General features: G+C 37.8%; 1 protein-coding gene across 1 annotated transcript in view; it reads right to left on the bottom strand.

Moving 5' to 3' along the window:
- Positions 1 to 19,865, bottom strand: part of ANGPT1 (angiopoietin 1) — a 472,143-nt gene that overhangs the window by 300,606 nt on the left and 151,672 nt on the right. The window contains exon 2 of the mRNA XM_019974047.2: positions 2,033 to 2,277. Coding sequence (XP_019829606.2) covers positions 2,033 to 2,277 — 245 coding nt within the window. The remainder of the gene's footprint in view (positions 1 to 2,032; positions 2,278 to 19,865) is intronic.

The raw sequence follows: 19,865 nt of genomic DNA, 5'->3' as shown, positions 1-19,865 counted from the left end.
TTGTCAAGCCAAACTGCTCTGACTCAAACCAACAGAGACACTGTCAGCATATATTCTGCTTGATTCATGCTAGCAAGGGTCAGTTTAACCAAAAGACATGTTCATAGTTATGCTTGGCTATAATCTGAAAACTACGCCATAATCTTGACCAAAAATAATACAAACAAAAATCAAATGTATTTCAAACATTAATATATGAAGCATGTGCATGATTTAAATCCAGTAGAATCATGTCTGTATCCTGTTACTGTTGAATAACTGCATAACAACAACAAAAATATGCATTTTCATGCTTATTTCATCATCAGGATTGTATATTTTAAGCAAACAAAATATTACATTTTTGGTAGAACAACTCATTGAAGACAATTTGGGACTAAATTTCCCTCTCCACCTTCCTCAATGAATCCAAACTAATTTATAATGATTAAATTCTCATTCAAAACTGTATGAACAGTATACTGAGAATAGTAATAAGCTATTCAACCAAATTCATTTATTCATGATGGAAATAAGTTTTGTGAAAGGAAAAAAAAAATCCTATTATAAACTGCTGTTGTAATTAGTGTCTGAAATTTAAGCTACATTTAATTAGTGCCTGAAATTTAAGCCATGTTATCAAAAGACTTCAGAATTGTTTGTTTTCTATTATTTTGCCTATCGATGTATTTTTTTCATCTGTAATCTACAATAGGAAGATTAACTAAAATTCCAAGGCTGGAAACTCTAAAACTATGAAGTTTTAGTTAACTTGTCAAATAAAATAACAGTGATCTTAGTTCAGTCCCTAGTGGACAAAAGTAAAATAACTATTACTTGGCATGATTCAGCAGGAGGTGATCTAAGTGAGTGTGACCACACAGGAACAAAAAAGAGCGTTTGTCCTTTCCCTATCTTTTATCTTCTTAAAGGGTTTGTTCTGTTAACAGACTAACATAAAGACGACTAGACTGCTTGTGTTCCTAACCATGCACATCAAGTGAATTTTTAGCAAAGATCCCTGGGGGAGAAGCTTTCCACAAATGGGACACTGACATTGTCACCCTTCCAGTGACACATTCGAACACACTTGTTATCTGCTGCTTACTTGTTACACAATTAAACAGAGAGCAAAGAGGGAAGGAATTTCAGAAAGTGTGTTATTTTTCATTGGCATATTTTCAACAAAAACTTTTAAATGGTTTATAGAGAAATAACTAAATATGATGCTTGATTTTTGCAAATTAGGATTCAGTGCATACTCAACATTAACACTTATCTGGATCCCCACATTGCACTGTGTGTGACGATAATGTCTTGAGGAAAGAGGCACTTTAGGGACATAGCAAAATTTACATGTCATGTTCAGCCCAAAGCTGCAGGTGCATGTCTTTTCACAGTGGGCAAACAACCTCTTCCTAATGAATTCACATTCAAATATATTTTCCTGATTTTTTCCTCAAGGACAGAAGAAATATATGACAGAAATCAGTCCTTTACTATTCTACTAGTTGCTGAAACTGTTTCCTTTACATACTTATTCAATTTCTTCAATCAAACATCATACTTTGTATTTATCCACATTTTATATTAACTTTACTAGAGGTTGAAAAATAAGTATCTGGTGATGACTTTCTGTCCTAGCTGCACAAAATTTCAGGGTGTAAAATTGATTTGATCCTGATAGTACTGTTGTTATTTAATTTTTTCACCAACTTACTCAAAACATACATGCTTTGTTTTTTTTTTAAGTTGGGCTTTGACAGTCAGAAAAACTCAAGCTAAATTTTAAATAAGAGAAAACCAAAAATGTCACAAAATGTGGCAGTGTTAGGCACACAAATGGGGTGCCACCATACCTCAGTAGCACAAGCCTACAAAACGTTGGCTCACCCCCTTAAGTCACAGGGAGAGAGCCGTCTTGCATTTGCAAACACTGCCCCCCTGGAGCAAAAGGTAAACACACAAATGGCCCCCTAAGGAACTCTAAGTTAGTTGCAGCGGGAGAACAGAAAAGGCTCCGTGGAATTAGAAACTGAAAGCGTTCACTTACTTTTTGCAGCCACTGAGTATAATTTTCCATCACATGCTCCAGATGTTGAAGTTTCTGGGAAGAGAAATCCTGTTCCACGTGTGGAGCATCTCTCTGCAGAGCGTTTGTGTTGTACTGGTCTGTCGTACTCTCACGACAGTTACCGTCGTGTTCTGGAAGAATGAAAGTGTAGGCACATTGCCCATGTTGAATCCGGTTATATCTTCTCCCACCGTTTTCTGGACTTCGGCGCTGGTTGCTGCACCCTATGTGAGTCAGAATAGCAGCGAGGAAAGCAAAGGAAAGGAAAACTGTCATTGTACTGCCGGCACTCTCTTTCCGTGCCTCTCGCAAAACTCGCTCCTTTCTTCTGACCTTTAAACTAGTTCTTTATTTCAGGTAAAACTGCTTGTTTGTTTGACTTTTCCCTTTCAAAGAAAGTTTTGTAGAAGAATCACAGAAAACTAGCCATTTTTAGCTTTGTTCTAAAATGGTATTTTTTTTTTTTTAATTTCACCGTAATGATAGTTTCCTTAGTTAAAAACTTGAGATATTTATTGCATAGTAGCTGAGATTTATTGTTTCCTCTCGGTGTAACCGTTCAGCGTGGAGCCTGCCTGAGTCAGCTGCGTGTACATATTCTAGACCCTTTCCTCTACCCTATCTGCTGCAGATCTGCTATTTTCTCCCAGACCTCAGTGAGTTTTATTAAGGTTGCACATCCAAGCCAAGCTGGAAGCAGGCAGCCTTTCACAAGATGACTTGACAAGAATGCATGAGTGTGCCCCTATGCTAAGGATTGCTGATGGCTTGAAGCGGCTGGATCGTCTTACAAATTGGCTAGATGCGCATGACCTCGATCGTGTATGGCCCTCCCGCCCCTTCCGCAGACAATTGCCTTGAGCCTTTAGCAGATTCACTGCAAATCAATAAATAGAGCAGTCCACCTTAATACACTTTTGGTGTGTATGCTGACCTACTAAAATCTAGCAAACTAGAAGTATGTCTTTAAAGTTTTACTTGATTGGGGAACCTGAAGAAGAAAACTGGCATAGTTTCCAAGAAAATTATTTTTTACAGTGGATGATGAATCTGTACAATTATTAATTTTTTTTAAAAAAAATAATTCTTTACTCTGGGGAAAAAGACATTAAAACCATTTTTAGAGATGGCATTTATTCACTTAGAATTTCAGGAAATTATCAGGAAGGGTCAAATTAGCAAAATATTTCATAATGTCACTCAAAGGAATATAGCATGTGCATATTAAGTAGAATAATTTTAGTATTTTCTGAGATATAAATTTTAAGTAAAACTGGCTCCCCAATCAGAATGCAGCCCTGTGTGTTCTGTGTACATAAATTGAGCAACTTCCTTACAAAAACACTGTGGTTACCATTTAAGACAGTGGCCTGAGAATTATTAATTCCTGTGGTACATCCCAATCATATATTTCACAAGGGCCTCTTTGGTACTGCAATGACTATCTTTAATGCTGGTATGGAAGTTCTACATAAATTCTCCCATGGCTGCACAGGAAACCTGTCTGAGAACAAACAGATCAGGTGTGTTAACGAGACAGCATAGGGCTGTATGGGAGAAATCTCTGTTTCTATTAAGTACGAAATAAAAAGTATCAGAAGATGATTTCTTAAATGTAGGGTGTAAGCATTTGAACAAACATTTGAACATAAAGAACAGGTGATAATTATAGAATTAATTTTACAGCACTGAGATCTTTACTAGCTCTGTGTGGAAAACATGAATTATAAGCAAAGGCTTTCACCAAGAACTGGGAGGGATTTTGGGGAATGGAGTTTCCCAACTGCAATCATGGTGTGAAAACAGAAGCCACAGATGTTGACTCTCATGTCCTGGAATGGAGGCAGAAGGCAGTAGATGAAGAGCGGTAAGGGTTAGAGACTGATGTGTGGAAAGAAGTTAAAGGCGAGTGCAAAACAAATTTCAGAAATAATGTGATTTACTTGGGGGGAAACGGTGCCAAGATTTATCAGTCCTTTCCACACAAAATAACAAATTTCTGAACTGACAGATACAGGAGCAAGTAATACCAAACATAGCAATAGTCTGTGAACCGCCTTTGTGGCCTCTTCCTGATATTGCCCTGTCTCCTTGTTGGCTATGCTACTCATATGCCATAATAAGAATGACACTTGCTGAGAACTTACTATATTCCAGGCCAGGCTAAGCACTCCTTACACACAATCTTATTCAACTATCCCAACAAACCGAAGACATGAATATTACCTTTGACTCTATTTTTATCAATAGGAAAACTGAATCAAAGAAAGGCTAGTCAGCCACAAGTCACACAGCCAGCAAACAATGGTGCCAATAGTGAACTCTAGCCAACTGATTCCAACCCTATGCTTCTAACCCCACACCAGCCAAAGGATTTCCAAAAGGGCTCCAGCTGCACTGATTCACAGTTATAAAGCAGGTTAAGTGATCATACTTAGAAGGAAAAAAACTGATTAAAAGCCATTTTATACTACTAAGGTGGTTTAATCCTTTTCTGTGCCCCCAAAAAACAAACATACAAAGTGACAGGTAACCCATGAAATTGAGTTTTTAAGGGCCCACAGGGACAAAGTGCACCAGCAGAGCACAAATTGTCTGAGAACATTTTCCAACATTACGGGCTTCAAAATTATCCCTGGAGGTGATCGTGCCCGCGCCCGCGCCCGGCGTGTGGGTGGAGGCGCGCTTGTGCGCGCGCGCGCAGGGGAGAGGCCAGCCCCGCCGGCCGTTGTGGGCTTCGACTGGAGGGGCGGGAGGGTCACCTGTGAGCGTCTGCGACGCCCGCCAAAAAAAAAAAAAAAATTATCCCTGGAAGGAAAAGAGTCCAAAACCAACACCTCTAAGTGCTTCATTAAGAACTAAATACAGTCGAATATCCTCAGAAGATACACAAAAGAGTAGTGAGGTGTCTATTAAAGTGTTTCTATGTTTTGTATCAGCAAGAATTGTTAAAATTTTGCTCTTCCGTGTGTGTGTCTGTCTGTCTGTCTGAGTGTATCTACATGTGTCTGTTCACTTAAACTTTTACAAAATGAACAAATAAAAAGAAGCAATGTACAACTTTCTGAGGGAAAAGTAGACAACTAAGAAACATAAAAAACAAAAAATTTTAAAAGGAAGAGACAGAGAAATAGTAAGAGAGTGATTTATTTTCCAGAAAAATAAGCAAACAAACAAAAAACCCATAACACTGGAAGCACTGATGCCAATCCAGAAAAAAAAGTTTAGAATCAATTTCAAGCAACTTGAAAACACAGGAACATGCAAAATTGGACTTGCATTTTGGGACTTCAGCTGAGCAGACCCTGGGTGCATTAGAAGATCCTAATGGCATGCCATAAAGACCATAGTTTTGGGGGACTTAATCTAACTGGTAGCAATATTATTTTTTGTTGCTGAACATATTCAGAAATGATACAATTTACAAGACTTTAGAATTTAAGAGGTAACATGAAACCCAGCCCCATTTTTTCACTTCCACTCAAAAAAGTTTTGAATACTGAAGGAGCTTAATCTTAAAAGTCCTGTATCTTTTATTTGCATGACTGGAATTCTGGAATAGGGAGGTATATGCTCTAAGGTTCAATCTCATATTTACAATAGTCCCAGGAAATGTTAGGCTCATCCGGAACTTTCCAGTGGGACAGGGAATATCACTTACATGGGGAATTGATGGCCCTAAATCTGTCCTAAGGACAAGTCTTTACTACTTCTTTACTACACTTTAATTTCTCCAGGCATAATAATTGGCTTTCTCCAATGTATTTCAATAACCTTCTCTTCTTGTTTCCATGGCACTTCCCACACTGCTTTCTAATTATTTCTTTTTTTGGTCTGTATCCCCTCTAGCTGTGAGGTCATAAAGTCATCTCCTCATTGCCATCATTGATTCTCCAGTGCTTACCATCCCCTTTAGTTGAAGGAATGAAAAAATTAAATAAATGAGTGAATGAACTGATTAATTACTTAGTATCTACTACATGGCTGACCACATCTGCTGTATTTACTGCATGAGTTTGCCTACAGTCAGGATGAAACCAAAGTTATTTAAAAAAAATGAGTTAGGCATAAGAACATGATAAAATAATAATGCATAACATTTGTAATCCTTAAAAATTAATTTCATCTTTTAATATCTACACACTCCCATAATTACACATTTTAATTCCCATTTTGCAGATAAGAAAACTACAGTATATAGAGGTTAACTGCCCAGTATCTATGATCTCCTTTGCAGCAGAACAGGAATTTGATCCTCAGTCCATCTAACGCCAGAACCCATACTCACATTCCTCTGAACTATAATGTCTCCAACAATATCTGAGTACTACGAAATGGAGAGAAAACATTTCTTAAATTTAGGGGACAGAAGTAGCATGGCTTCTATAGTTAAGAGAGGACTCTTCCTCTTCCTAGCCACAGCCTTCATGAATTCATGTTATGGTTTTCCAAAACAGAGCTAATTTTAACCTAGGGTGCACCAATACAGTTGTGTCATCTGCTAACAAATACCCAGTCTGATTGTTCTGGTTGTATCTTGAGTCCATTCTTAATGACCAGTTCTGTTATATACCATGATTATCATGCTCTAAAACAAAATTATTTCTCAAAAACACCATTAAAAACTCTTTTAGTATTCATAGGACTCCTGTGACAGCAAAAAAATGGGAAAGCATTATTCCTCCTTGCATACTAAGCACACTGTCATTCAGCACATGTTCTAGGACTATATTCTATATTCTGTGTGCTCAGTTGCTAAAGTCATGTCCAACACTTTGCAAACCCGTGGACTGTATCCCACCAGATTCCATGGGATTTTCTAGGCAAGAATACTGGAGTGGGTTGCCATTTCCTCCTCCAGGGGATCTTTCCAAGCCAGGGATAGAACCAGCATCTCCTGCATTGGCAGGTGGATTCTTTACCACTGAGCCCCCTGGGAAGCTCTGTGGCTCTGATCTTGCACTTTTAGGGCTCAAGAATATCAGCAGGGCTATGATACTGGCAGCTATGCTTACAAGGAGAGCACTTGGCTGAAAATCTTGGAGTCAAGAGCCAAGATCACTTCAGGTGACTGTGTCAGCATCAGGCCTGTTCACAACAGATGGAAAAACCACAAGGGGCTGAACAGAAAAAAAAAAAAAAAAGATGGAGAATATCACCTGAGGATTGACAGCACTTTGTAAGAACATGTGAAATATCATTTGGGAACTTTCAAACCAATAGAAAAGTCTTTGCAAAGAGGTGAGAACACTGCAGTGGGTAGGGGTGAGGAAGACACTGCAGTGGTGGAGATCTATAGATAGATGAAGAAATAAAAATTATTACATATGTATTCCTTGCCTTCTACTATGGAAAATGCTACGGAGATTCCTTAAAAAACTATGACTAAATCTACTATATGACCCAACCATCCTACTACTTGGCATACACTCTGAGAAAACCAAAACTGAAAAGATACATGCATCCCAATGTTCACTGCAGCACCATTTATAATAGCTAGGACATGGAAGCAACCTAGATGTCCATCAACAGATGAATGGATAAAGAAGTTGTGGTACATATATATAATAGAATATTATTCAGCCATAAAAAGGAATGCGTTTGAGTCAGAGCAAATGATGTGAATCAACCTAGAATGCATCATACAGAGTGAAGTAAGTCAGAAAGAGAAAACCAAATACCATATATTAATGTGTATATATGGAATCTAGAAAGATAGTACTGATGAACTTATTTGCAGGGCAGCAATGGAGATGCAGACATAGAGAACAGACTTACAGACACGGCAGGGTGGGTAGGAAGGAAAGGGTAGGACTAACAGAAAGAGTAGCATGGAAACATATATACTAACATATGTAAAATAGATAGCTAGTGGGAATTTGCTGTATGACTCGGGCAACTCAAACCTGGGCTCTGTGACTACCTAGAGGGGTGTGGGATGGGGTGGGATGGGGCAGGGAGGTTCAAGAGGGAGTGGATATATGTATACCTATAACTGATCCATGTTGATGTATGACTGAAACCAAGACAATATTGTAATTATCCTTCAATTAAAAAAAAATAAAGACAACAATATCCCCTGCCTTCTAATGAGAAAAGTTCCTGATAACTAGTGGGTGCGCTTCTTGCTAAATCAGCTATGAGACAGAATTAATTTTTTCTACCAAGGAAAGGAGAGAGAGGACTCAAGGAAAGATTTGGAAATGGAGGACTGGAGCTAAAGAGGTTTAGAGAAGAGTCAAAAGAAAGAGGATACTTGTGGCTGTGTGGCTATCAGAATCTTAGAGAAAGATAACAAGTAGGGAGATTTGGAGGGGAACAGTGTTTTCCTGTGAGGGAAAAAAAAAAAAAATCTCTTATCATTTTCAGTAAAATACATGCTTTGGGGCAAGTGACTTCTTTAGGGTGCGTGAGAAGAATCACTGGTCCTTGCTGCATATATAGAAATAACTAACCTCTGGGTTTCTTAGATTGTTAATGCTGACCCAAGGACTTTTTTCCTGTTGGTCTTTAACATTAGATTAGAGCCTCCCTAGGTCTATATCTGTCTTTTTGATCACTCTATACCTTTTTCCTGGCACACAGAAAGCAACTGACAAATATCTGTGATACAGCTGACTGTCTCACTGACTCATTCACTTTCATTCATGATGATGAGATATGAATACATAGAAGAATGGCCCTTCCCTGGAGGTTTTCATGCACTGATCTTGCCTAGCACTGCTGCCCCCCCACCACCCCCCACCCCACCCAAACTTCACTTTCTGGAGAGCCACATAAGAGACTCAGAGTCTGTAGATTTCAAAGCAAATCCCAGAAGTGGCAGTGGAATAGTATCTAACAATCCTGGCCACTCATGGGCATTGCCGTGGTGGAGGAACCATTCAAGAAACACTGCAGAAATAGTTTCCAGTGTGAGGTTACTTGTTAACTCTACAACAGAGATAACTTCTCTGTTGGACCCAAGTCAGAAAAGTAAACAAACAGCTGGAGACTGTACCAAGTAAAAATACAGATGCCAACATTCCCCTCATACCAGAATGGAGAAAGATTTCCATTGAAGACCCAGTGAAATGAGATTTTATTACAGGAAAAAGCATATAAACCACTTTCCTTTACTGTCTCCTTCTTTCTTTTTTTTACCCTATAGAAGTCTTGATTCCTACATGAGAGAAAAACACAAAGGTCTTTCTGCCTTAATCTTTTCCAAACTCAGGAACAAATATGTATTTTATATGTTCTCAGAAACTAAGAAATAGCGTGTATTTGAAATGAATGGCTGAAATCACCATTTGAAGACTCCTACATCCAAGGGCTGTTAGACTGTGGCTGGCTAATCCATGCAGCCAAGGCTGATAAATTCCATCCACCGAGCAGTGACTTGAAGATACAGGACTTTCTGTGATTTTGTGTTTGCCATTAGAGAGTTTTGACAACCTCTACTCATCACAGGTAGAGAAAAAAATAAAAAAGGTTCAGTCACTTATTTCAGGTAAATAAGATCCCTGAACTTTTCTGTAATCTATCATTCTTTGATTTTTAGTCTTCCATTCTTACTTTGTGTTAATCTAATCATTTCTTTTTTCTCCTGCCAAATTGGATGAATTGTTCCATAGAAGTTAAGGTAGGAGACAGATTGCTTTATTTTTGTTTTTGTATATTTCTTTCTTTATGCTGTTAAACAAGATTGGATTGCATTGGACAAGATGTTTAATTAGCCTAAGCTCAATGTCCTCATCCATAAAATAAGGATGATAATATAGTACGACTTGTATAAGGTAGACTTGAAATCTTCCTAGGTGGCGCTAGTGGTAAAGAACCCACCTGCCAATGCAGGAGACCCAAGAGACAGGGTTCGATCCCTGTTGAAAAGATATACTGGAAGAGGAAAGAGCAACCCACTTCAGTATTCTTGCCTGGGAAATCCCATGGACAGAGAAGCCTGACAGGCTATAGCCCACAAGATTACAAAGAGTCAGACATGAGTGAGCACGTGTATGCACGTGGAAAATTAAATAAGATAATGCATACAAAGTACTGAGCAAAGTGTCTGGAGCCTATCTAGCGCTCTAAATATTAGTTCTTGTTGTTTCTAAGTGTGAGTTCTCTTTCTTGAGTTCAAAAATGTTTCTGTTTTTAAACTTGCTTAATTAAATCCTACAACCTAACTTCACCCCCTATCATTTCATCTTAGTTCTTTAAAAATCACTTCTGTATTGGTTTAGTCACTAAGTCATATTCGACTCTTGTAACCCATGGACTGTAGCCTGCCAGGCTCCTCTGTCCATGGGATTCTCCAGGCAAGAATACTGGAGTGGGTTGCCATTTCCTTCTCCAGGCGATCTTCCCGACCCAGGAACTGAACCCGTGTCTCCTGCATTACAGGCTGATTCTTTACCAACTGATCTACAAGGGAAGCCCAATTAACTTCATCCCTTATCATTTCAACTTAATTGTTTAAAATCACTTCTGAACGTCTTAAAAATCAGAATATTTAAGAGGTATACTTTAATACAGGTCGGTGATCATGTTTACAATGATAGTTCATATAAACAGTTCTGGTTTCCTTGAGGGCAGCGACTTCAGTGTTCTTCCTCACTGCCACATGACGTGCACCTGAAGCAGTTAACCAATGGACACAAAACAGGTGCTCAATAAATATTTTTTGAATGAATGAAACAAGTTGGAAACAACTTAGTAAGAATATAATACTTCACAGAGACACTAGTAAGGCAGAATTATAAACCAGTCACATTTAGTAGTAGGATAAGAATCTTATTCCCTGGGAACCATGGTAGCACTGAGGATGCCATTTATGGCTTCATCACCATGACTTGTTATCCAAGTCATTTTTGGCCAATTCAACTAAATGACTTCATTTTCAAGAGCTTCTTTTATTACTAGACTTGTGGCATATATCACCCCATTCTGTTTCCTGGGATGGGGAGATAAAGTAGCAAGTGTTTGCTTCTGATAAAATGAAAAAGAACTGAAACATTCCACTATTAATCTTACATGAAATATACATGACTTGCACAACAGTAAAGAAAATCTTATCTTGTCTATTTTTTCCTCCAACACTAATTTGCTTCTCCTCAGGATCTAATCAGATAAGGAATTTGGCAATTAAATTAGAAAATACATTCCAGTGGTATATAAAACCTGTGAAAATATAATGGCTTTAACCATAAGTTGATAAGCAAAGACTGGTCATTTTAATGGTAATTTTAAATGAAGCACCCATCAAATCTGAAAAATTTACACTTTATTTTTCACTGAATATGTGTGTTGGTTCTTCCTTCTTTATCTTTCTCTTATAATTAGCAAAAATATTTAAAAGGGAGAATTGTGGCAAAGAAAGGCTACAGTAGAAGACAATCATACAATAAACCCTGGAGAAGGAAACGACAACCCATTCCAGGATTTTTGCCTGGGAAATCTCACGGACAGAGGAGCCTGGAAGGCTACAGTCCATGGGGTCACATAAGAGTCAGATACAACTTAGTGACTAAACAACAATACATGAATGAAAGACTGGAAAGGACTGCCATAGCCATTTCACTCTCTATTGCTAAATGTATAGATGGATATACAGAAACAATATACAGATGGATCACTATTAGCTCCTGAGGCACCAAACAGCCTGCATATTTTGCAAAAAATTTCCCAAACCTATCATATTCACCTTCATTGTATTTATCAAAACTGCTTACATTTTCCTTCTACTATTGTTTACCTAATAATTCCCTTTACTTCATATTTTAAGCTTTCTATGCATTTTAGATTTACCTTAAACAAGAGTATCTGAGAAAATAAGCATGTGTGCTTTTTCCTAATGTATATTAAAAGAAACACTGAATATTAAAAGAAACGCTGAATATTAAAATAAGCATCTGTCCATTCATACCCATCAAATAATTCATATCCCCAGTCAAATTTGTATCACACACTTTGGGAAAAAAGACTAAGTGTTAAAACAGCAGAGTCATCCCCTACAAAATGAATGAAACGATACCTCCTGTCACTGTATCTATGCAAAAGACTATTGTAGCAGTTTACCTTACAATATCTATCTGCAACTATCTATGCTGCAGTCCGTCAAGATCAGTTTGCTTCATGTCCAGAGTATTTGGGGGATTGTTTCCATTTTGCTGTCCAATAAAAAATACAAAAAGAAAAGCTTCTTTTTTTTTTTTTGGAAATAGAGGTTTCTGCACGTACATGGCCCGAGAGCAGGTAAAGGACTTCCAGCCAGGAAGTCACGGCAGGGGACTGGCAACAGCCCTATTTGTAAGGCGGTCCACTGACAGAAACGCCCAACTGAAGGTTTGAAATAGAAACTAATGATTGACCAGGAGTTTTAACAGCTCTTCTCTTGATTCTGGCAATGGAAATAAAAGAGAAGTTATCCAGTGTTTGAAGAGTAAATCTTCACTCTTTTTCAGTCTTGTATTCAGAAGAGTGTTGAGGAAATAGTAAACAAATTTCTTCTCAATAGTTGCATTCCCCTTGGAGAATTTACATTCCTTCCTGACATACCGCAAAGAGCTATAAAAACACGTCAGTTCAAAAGACGAAAAGGAGAGTTAATATTTAAAGGAGCACCTAGCAATCAATTACCCTCAGTTTAATAATAGTTAACATTTATTGAGTACCTATGATATGTCCAGGACTGTGCTAATCATTGTACTTGAATTATCTGTTCTATTACAATCACAACAACCCAATATGTAGGGAACTTTTATTACCATCATTTTTCAAAGGAAAACAAACAGAGAGGTTTCTGACAGGACTCAAACCCAGGGTTCTCTGACTCCAGAAATGAAGCTTTTTAACCATTACATATGTATAAACCCTCATTCAGTTCTTGGAAAGCCTCAGTTGAATCCCCAATTAATTATCTTCTTGATTTTTAACATATATTTCTTTATTTGTTAAACCACTAAGAAGCACAGAACTTGATAGCCAGTTAGACCAAAAGACAGCTATAATAGTGGAAAATGAAAGTTATCAAGAAAACTTAAAAAGTATATTTATTGTATGTCAATCACTTCACATATATTATCAAATTTAACCCTCAAAATAAATATATAATATCCATTTCACAGATAAAGAAACCGGAGATTTAAAAAATAAGGAATTTGACCAAAGTTATATAGAAGCAGTATTTTAACCAGGCATTCTGACTCTACAGTCCATCATCTTAACATGCTGAAGGACTTTCTCTAATATAAGTGAAAACAATCATTTTTAGGGTATTTATATGGAGTAATTCAACCAGTCCTCATCTTCACCAAGTAAAAAGGACAAGATTAACCCATCATCCTCAAAATTGAATCCTGAGCTGGCAGCATCAGCACCATCTGCAATCTTATTCATAATGTAAAATGTCAGGCCCTACCTAGAACTATTGAATCAGAAACCTGAATGTGGCACCCAGCTTCTTTTTATCAAGCCTTGTAGGTAACTCTGCTGCTGCTGCTGCTGCTAAGTCGCTTCAGTCGTGTCCCACTCTGTGCGACCCTATAGACGGCAGCCCACCAGGCTCCCCGGTCCCTGGGATTCTCCAGGCAAGAACACTGGAGTGGGTTGCCATTTCCTTCTCCAATGCATGAAAGTGAAAAGGGAAAGTGAAGTCACTCAGTCGTGTCCAACTCTTAGCGACCCCATGGACTGCAGCCCACCAGGCTCCTCCGTCCATGGGATTTTCCAAGCAAGAGTACTGGAGTGGGGTGCCATTGCCTTCTCCGGTAGGTAACTCTAATACTCATCAACTTTGAGAACCAGTAGTTTGAATTATTTCTCCCTTACCCTGGCAACACCTTAGGATCACTTGAGAACTTTACATAAATAAGATGCTTGGGCTTGTTCCTAGAAATTCTGATTCAGTTGATCTGGGTGGCAGCATAGACAATGGTATTTTAGAAAATGTATCAGGTAGTTCTAATGTGCAGGATGGTTGAGAACCAATGGTTTAAAACTGAAAGAACTAACAAAGAAGAAAGGCCATAAAAGAGCTGGATTTGTTCTGTACAAAGAGTAAACTTGCTTGGATATGCCTAAAAACATTTCTGGAGAGCTCTTTAATTATAGGATTATAAAACAATGACCTTACTGCCTTTAAAGTGTTAGATATTTCATTTCTGAAGCATTTAAGGACACAAGGATGACCACATATTAAATAAACCGGGCCCAAGAGACTAAGCACCTCCATGGTTCATATTATTTTGTTGTTGTTAAAGTACTTTATCTCCTAAATTTATGTTTTCAAAGCTTTTAAAGAATAAAATATTTATGTCTTGATCACTCATAAGCAGTATGTCGACTCTCATCTAATAATTTACAATTGCTCTTATGATGACATTTTATCTCCAATTTCACAAAGCGTTCTTGTTTGTTCCTCCCAAAATAAGCAGTCAGTGCCTGTGTTAATCGTCTCTAACTGCTCCAATATCTGATTCACCTGGGATGAATGAACAACTGGGAAAACTGCAGTGACACGTCATCTTCCTCAAATAAATTACAAAAGCTTTAGAGTTAATGGCTGCAACCAATGATACATAGCCTGCAGGGATTCTACACCTTCCACAAGGAAACAACGAACTTTGGAAATAACTGTTTCCTTGCATCAAACTGCCACATGTCTATAACAACACTATGCCAAAATGTGGAAACAAGCTAACTGCCATTAACAGATAAACTATGGTACATCCTTACAATAGAGTATTACTCAGCTACAAAAAGGAATGAAGTATTGACACATACAACAGGGATGAACCTTGAAAACATTATGCTAGGAAGCCAGACACAAAAGGTCACGTATTGTATGATTTCACTTATATGAAATATCCAGAATAAGTAAATCCTTAGTAGACACAGTAAGTAGATAATGGTTTTCCAGGGACTGATGGCAAGGGGGAGTAGGGAGTGACTGCTTAATGAGTACAAGGTCTTCTTTCAGGTTGATAAAGTGTTTTCGACCTAGATAGATTGCATGGTAATGACTGCATGGCATTTTGAAAGTACTAAAAGCCAGAGTTGTACGCTTCAAATGGTTAATTTTAATGTTATGTGATTTCACCTCAATAAAAGGTAATTTTGAAAATAATTGGCACTACTCCACATTTGGCATCTGTGTCTTCTTTAGATTACTATGAAATGCATCAGAATAAAATATGTATTTTTTCACTTTTATTTTGAAATAATTATAAACAGGAAACTGCAAAGATAGTATAAGGAGGACCCACGTACTCTTCACTCAGTTTCCCTACTGGTCATATCTTATGTAATTATTCTGAATTGGACATTATTACAATGAGCATGTATAGTTCTTTTTTTAAGTTTTTCAACTTCTATTTTATATACAAAGATCTAGTATTGTTTCTGCATAACATAGATGTGCTGGATGATCCATTTAAAAAATTCACTTAGTAACTTAACTTCATTTAATGAAGTCCATGTTTTGTGTACTGGAAGAAGCACTGATGGCACATATTGAGGCCATATTTCCAAATTAGACTCTGCCGGTTTGAGTAGACCTGGCAAGAATGAGAACCCTGGACAAATTTTCTCAGATGTCTCCAGTAGAGCTTCTGGTGACCCATGTTGCTCTCTTGGCTGCAAAGAGCAAAAGGAACAAGGGTGCATACACATGTGCTCTTCAAAATTTGGGGACACAGTTTACTAGAAGGCAGTGCTAGTTCGATATCATTTTTTTTTAATTGGGATATTCACTTTATTGTAGTAGTCTGGGATCAAAACTGCAATATAACCAAATTATACTTGTATTTCTTTTCTCCAGATGGGACAAATTTTATGGTTCAATTTACACCATCACCTCAGATGGTGTAAGAGCTAAACTTATCTGAAAGCAAATCTTTGCTGGGCTTTTTCTGTTTTATGTGTATAGACTCATATAGGGCTTCCCTGGTGGCTCAGATGGTAAAGAATCTGCCAGCAATGCAGGAGACAGGGGTTCGACCCCTGGGTTGGGAAGATCCCCTAGAATTTTATATTTTTACATTTTACATTTAAATGTACTAATATTTTATGTTAATTTTTATATAACGTGTGAGGTTTAAGTTGAAACAGTGTTCGTTTGTGGATAGCCAACTGCTCCAGCACCATTTATTGAGAAGATTATTTATCTTTCACTGAATTACCTTTAGAAAAAAAATCAACTGGCTATATATGTCTGGGTTTATTTCTAAGTCCTTTCTTCTATCCCACTGATCTCTGTGCCTCTCCTTTAACCAGTTCCACTACAGTCTTAGTTTCTATAGTATATCATTCTTGAAGTCAGGTGGAGTGATTCTTACCAATTTATTATTCTTTTTAAAAATTGTTTAAGCTAGTCTAGTTCCTTTGCTTTTCCATATAATTTTAGAATAACACCGCCTAGCTACATCTATAAAAAATCTTGCTGAGATATTTAGAGGTTCTGCATGTTAATCCGGGGAGAACTGACATGTTTACAATGCTTTACTATATTGAGACTTTAAATCCATGGACATGGTTTGTCTTTCCATTTTAGATCTTTTATTTCTTTCATCAGTGTTTTATAGTTTCCAGCATACACGTACTGCATATTTTATTAAATTTATATCTATTTTAAGTTTTTGAGTGGCTATAAATGGCATTTTTATTTAATTTGGGTTTCTATATTTTCATTGTTAAAATATAGAAATTTTTTTTTTCTTTTTTTTGGCTGCACCATGCAGCATGCAGAACTTCCCTGACCAGGGATCTAACCCACGCCCCCTGTAGTGGAAGTGCTGACTTTTAACCACTGGACCACCAGGGAAGCCTGATTTTTGAATGTTTATTTTATATCCTGTTAACTTCCTGAACTCACTTATTACTTCTAGAAGTTTTTGGTAGATTTCTTAGAGTTTTGTTTTTTTTTTAAACATAGACCATCATGTCATCTGCAAATAGGGGCAGTTTATTTCTTCCTAGTTTATATGTCTTTTATTTCCCTTTTTTACCTTATTTCTCTGGCCAGAACTTTTTCACAATCTCTTCTAGAAAATAGAAGAGGAGGGACACTTCTCAACTTATTCCATGAAACCCCTATTACCCTGATACTGAAACAAGACAAAGACAGTACAAAAATGAAAACTATAGGCAATTTCCCTCATGAACATATGAGCAAAAAATTCTTCACAAAACATTAGAAAATAAAACCTAGGAACATATAAAAAGAATTACACTATGAACAAATAGAGTTTATTTCAAAGATACAACACTGGTTCAACATCTGAAAATCAATCAATATGACCCACCATATTAACAGGGTAATGAAAAATCACCCTATCCCGATAACTGATACCAAAAAAGCACTTGACAAAATGTGACACCCATTTATGGGTTAAAAAAAAAAGAAAAACAAAACACTTAGAAAACGAGGAAGAGAGGGAATCATCCTTAATTTGTTAGTTATGAAATCAACACATTATAGATCAAATTAGACCAAATGATGTGTGTTATCTATTTCCTTTATGAATAAGGCCCTGTTAAAGGGCTGAAGATACACTATGTCACTATACATATGCTAAAATACAGTAAATTCAATTACTTAATACATAGTGGATAAAGTCCATCAGCGGAGAAGGCAATGGCACCCCACTCCAGTACTCTTGCCTGGGAAATCCCATGGACAGAGGGGCCTGGTAGGCTACAGTCCATGGGGTCGCTAAGAGTTGGACACAACTGAGCGACTTCACTTTCACTTTTCACTTTCATGCATTGGAGAAGGAAATGGCAACCCACTCCAGTGTTCTTGCCTAGAGAATCTCAGGGACAGAGGAGCCTGGTGGGCTTCCGTCTATGGGGTCGCACAGAGTCGGACACGACTGACGCGATTTAGCAGCAGCAGCAGCAGCAAAGTCCATCAGACAAAAAGGAAATGTTATATAATGATGAGTCCATGAGGATACTGGTTCAAAATATATTTCATCCCTTGATTTGGAAAGTCTGTCTTAGAAACGAGGTGAGATTTTTGTGTTTTAATCCCCACTTTCTTTAATTCATTCATTCAATATCTATTGAAGGCATTACTGTATGATAGGCACTGCTCTAGATATTGTAGGTAGAGAATGAAATAAACAGATCAATTTTCATAACTTTCATATCACACTGCTTATATTCTGATGACAGGATAGAGAAAAATCAAGCTAAATTATTAACATATACCACATAGTATATTACTTGGGGACCAGTGTTATTACAAACTAAATAGGAAAATAAGAGAGGGAAAACTGATGAAGGTGGATTTAAATAGGATAGTCAGGAAAAACTCACTGGAAAGGTAAAATATGAGCTAGTATTTAAGGAGACAAGTATGCTAGGCAAAATAATGCCTCTCCCCAAAGATATCCTAATCCCTGGAATTTTAAATGTGTTATCTTACATGGCAAAAGGGACTTTTCAGATATTAATAAGGTTACCAACCCTGAGATGAAGAGATTATCCAAGTGGGCCCAATCTAATTACATTGAGTCCTTAAAAATCAAAGCACCTTTCCTGGCCTGGGTCATACGGATATACGACAATGGGAGAAGGATCAGAGAGATACAATCTTTTTTGCTTTGAAGATGAAGAAAAAGTACCACAAGCCAACGAATGTGGGTGACCTCTAGAAGGCGGAAAAGAAAAGGAAATTAATTTACTTCTACAGCCTCCAGAAGAGAACACAGACCTCCTAACATCTGGATTTTAGGCAAGTGAGACCTGTGTCTAACTTGTGACCTACAAAACTGTAACATAGTAAATCTGTGTTACTTTAAACTATTAAGTTTGTGGTAACCTATTACAGTAGCAATATATGCTAAGTCACTTCAGTCGTGTCCGACTCTGTGCGACCCCATGGACGGCAGCCCACCAGGCTTCTCCGTCCCTGGGATTCTCCAGGCAAGGACACTGGAGTGGGTTGCCACTTCCTTCTCCAATGCATGAAAGTGAAAAGTGAAAGTGAAGTCGCTCAGTTGTGTCTGACTCTTAGCGACCCCATGGACCGCAGCCCACCAGGCTCCTCCGTCCATGGGATTTTCCAAGCAAGAGTACTGGAGTGGGGTGCCATTGCCTTCTCCCATAGAAAACTAATAGAGTGAGCTTATGAATCAAGGAGCAGTGGAAAGGTCAGTGAGTCTGGAGAAGTACAGAATTAGGAGATGATGTCGGAGCAGAGCAGAGGAGATAAAGATTAGAAAGGGCCTTGGTGGCCAGTTTAACAACACTGGTTTTTATTCTGAGATGAGAAGCCACTTTGAATTCTTAAAACAGAGGAGTATGACCTATCTTACAATCTTAAAGGGATAGTTACTCTGTGGAAGGGCAAGGACAAAAACCTAGAGCTCATTGGGGAGGCTCTTTGAATGAGCCAGATGATGGTGGCTTCAATAAGGGCAACAGTTATGGAGATAAGTGCTCAGGTAAATATTTTGAAGCTGAGGCCAAAAGATTTCCTGGTGTCTTGAATGATGTGTGTGAGAGATGTCTCGAGGTTCTGACCTAAGGAAATGCACAACTAAGTTTTGTTAACTGAGATGGAGAAGACTATGTGCCGACTTAGGAAAGAGAGAATAGAAGCTTAGCTTCAGACATGCTAAATTTGAGATACTTATTGAAGAGACGGCTGGTATGTAGTTGGATATATGACTTCTAGGTTAGGGACGTGGTCCACAATGGACATATAAATCAATATCATCAGGGGGAGTTAGGTGGTATTGGAAGATGTGAGAGCAGAGGCAATCACCAAGGGAACGAGGGTGGGCAGAGAGAGAAAATATCTAAGACTGGACCCTGAAAAGCC

The sequence above is a fragment of the Bos indicus genome, chromosome 14 (genome assembly GCF_029378745.1).
Source record: "Bos indicus isolate NIAB-ARS_2022 breed Sahiwal x Tharparkar chromosome 14, NIAB-ARS_B.indTharparkar_mat_pri_1.0, whole genome shotgun sequence".
Classification (NCBI taxonomy): domain Eukaryota; kingdom Metazoa; phylum Chordata; class Mammalia; order Artiodactyla; family Bovidae; genus Bos; species Bos indicus.
The sequence above is the reverse complement of the archived record's forward strand: the minus strand, read 5'-3'. Positions and strand labels throughout refer to the sequence as shown.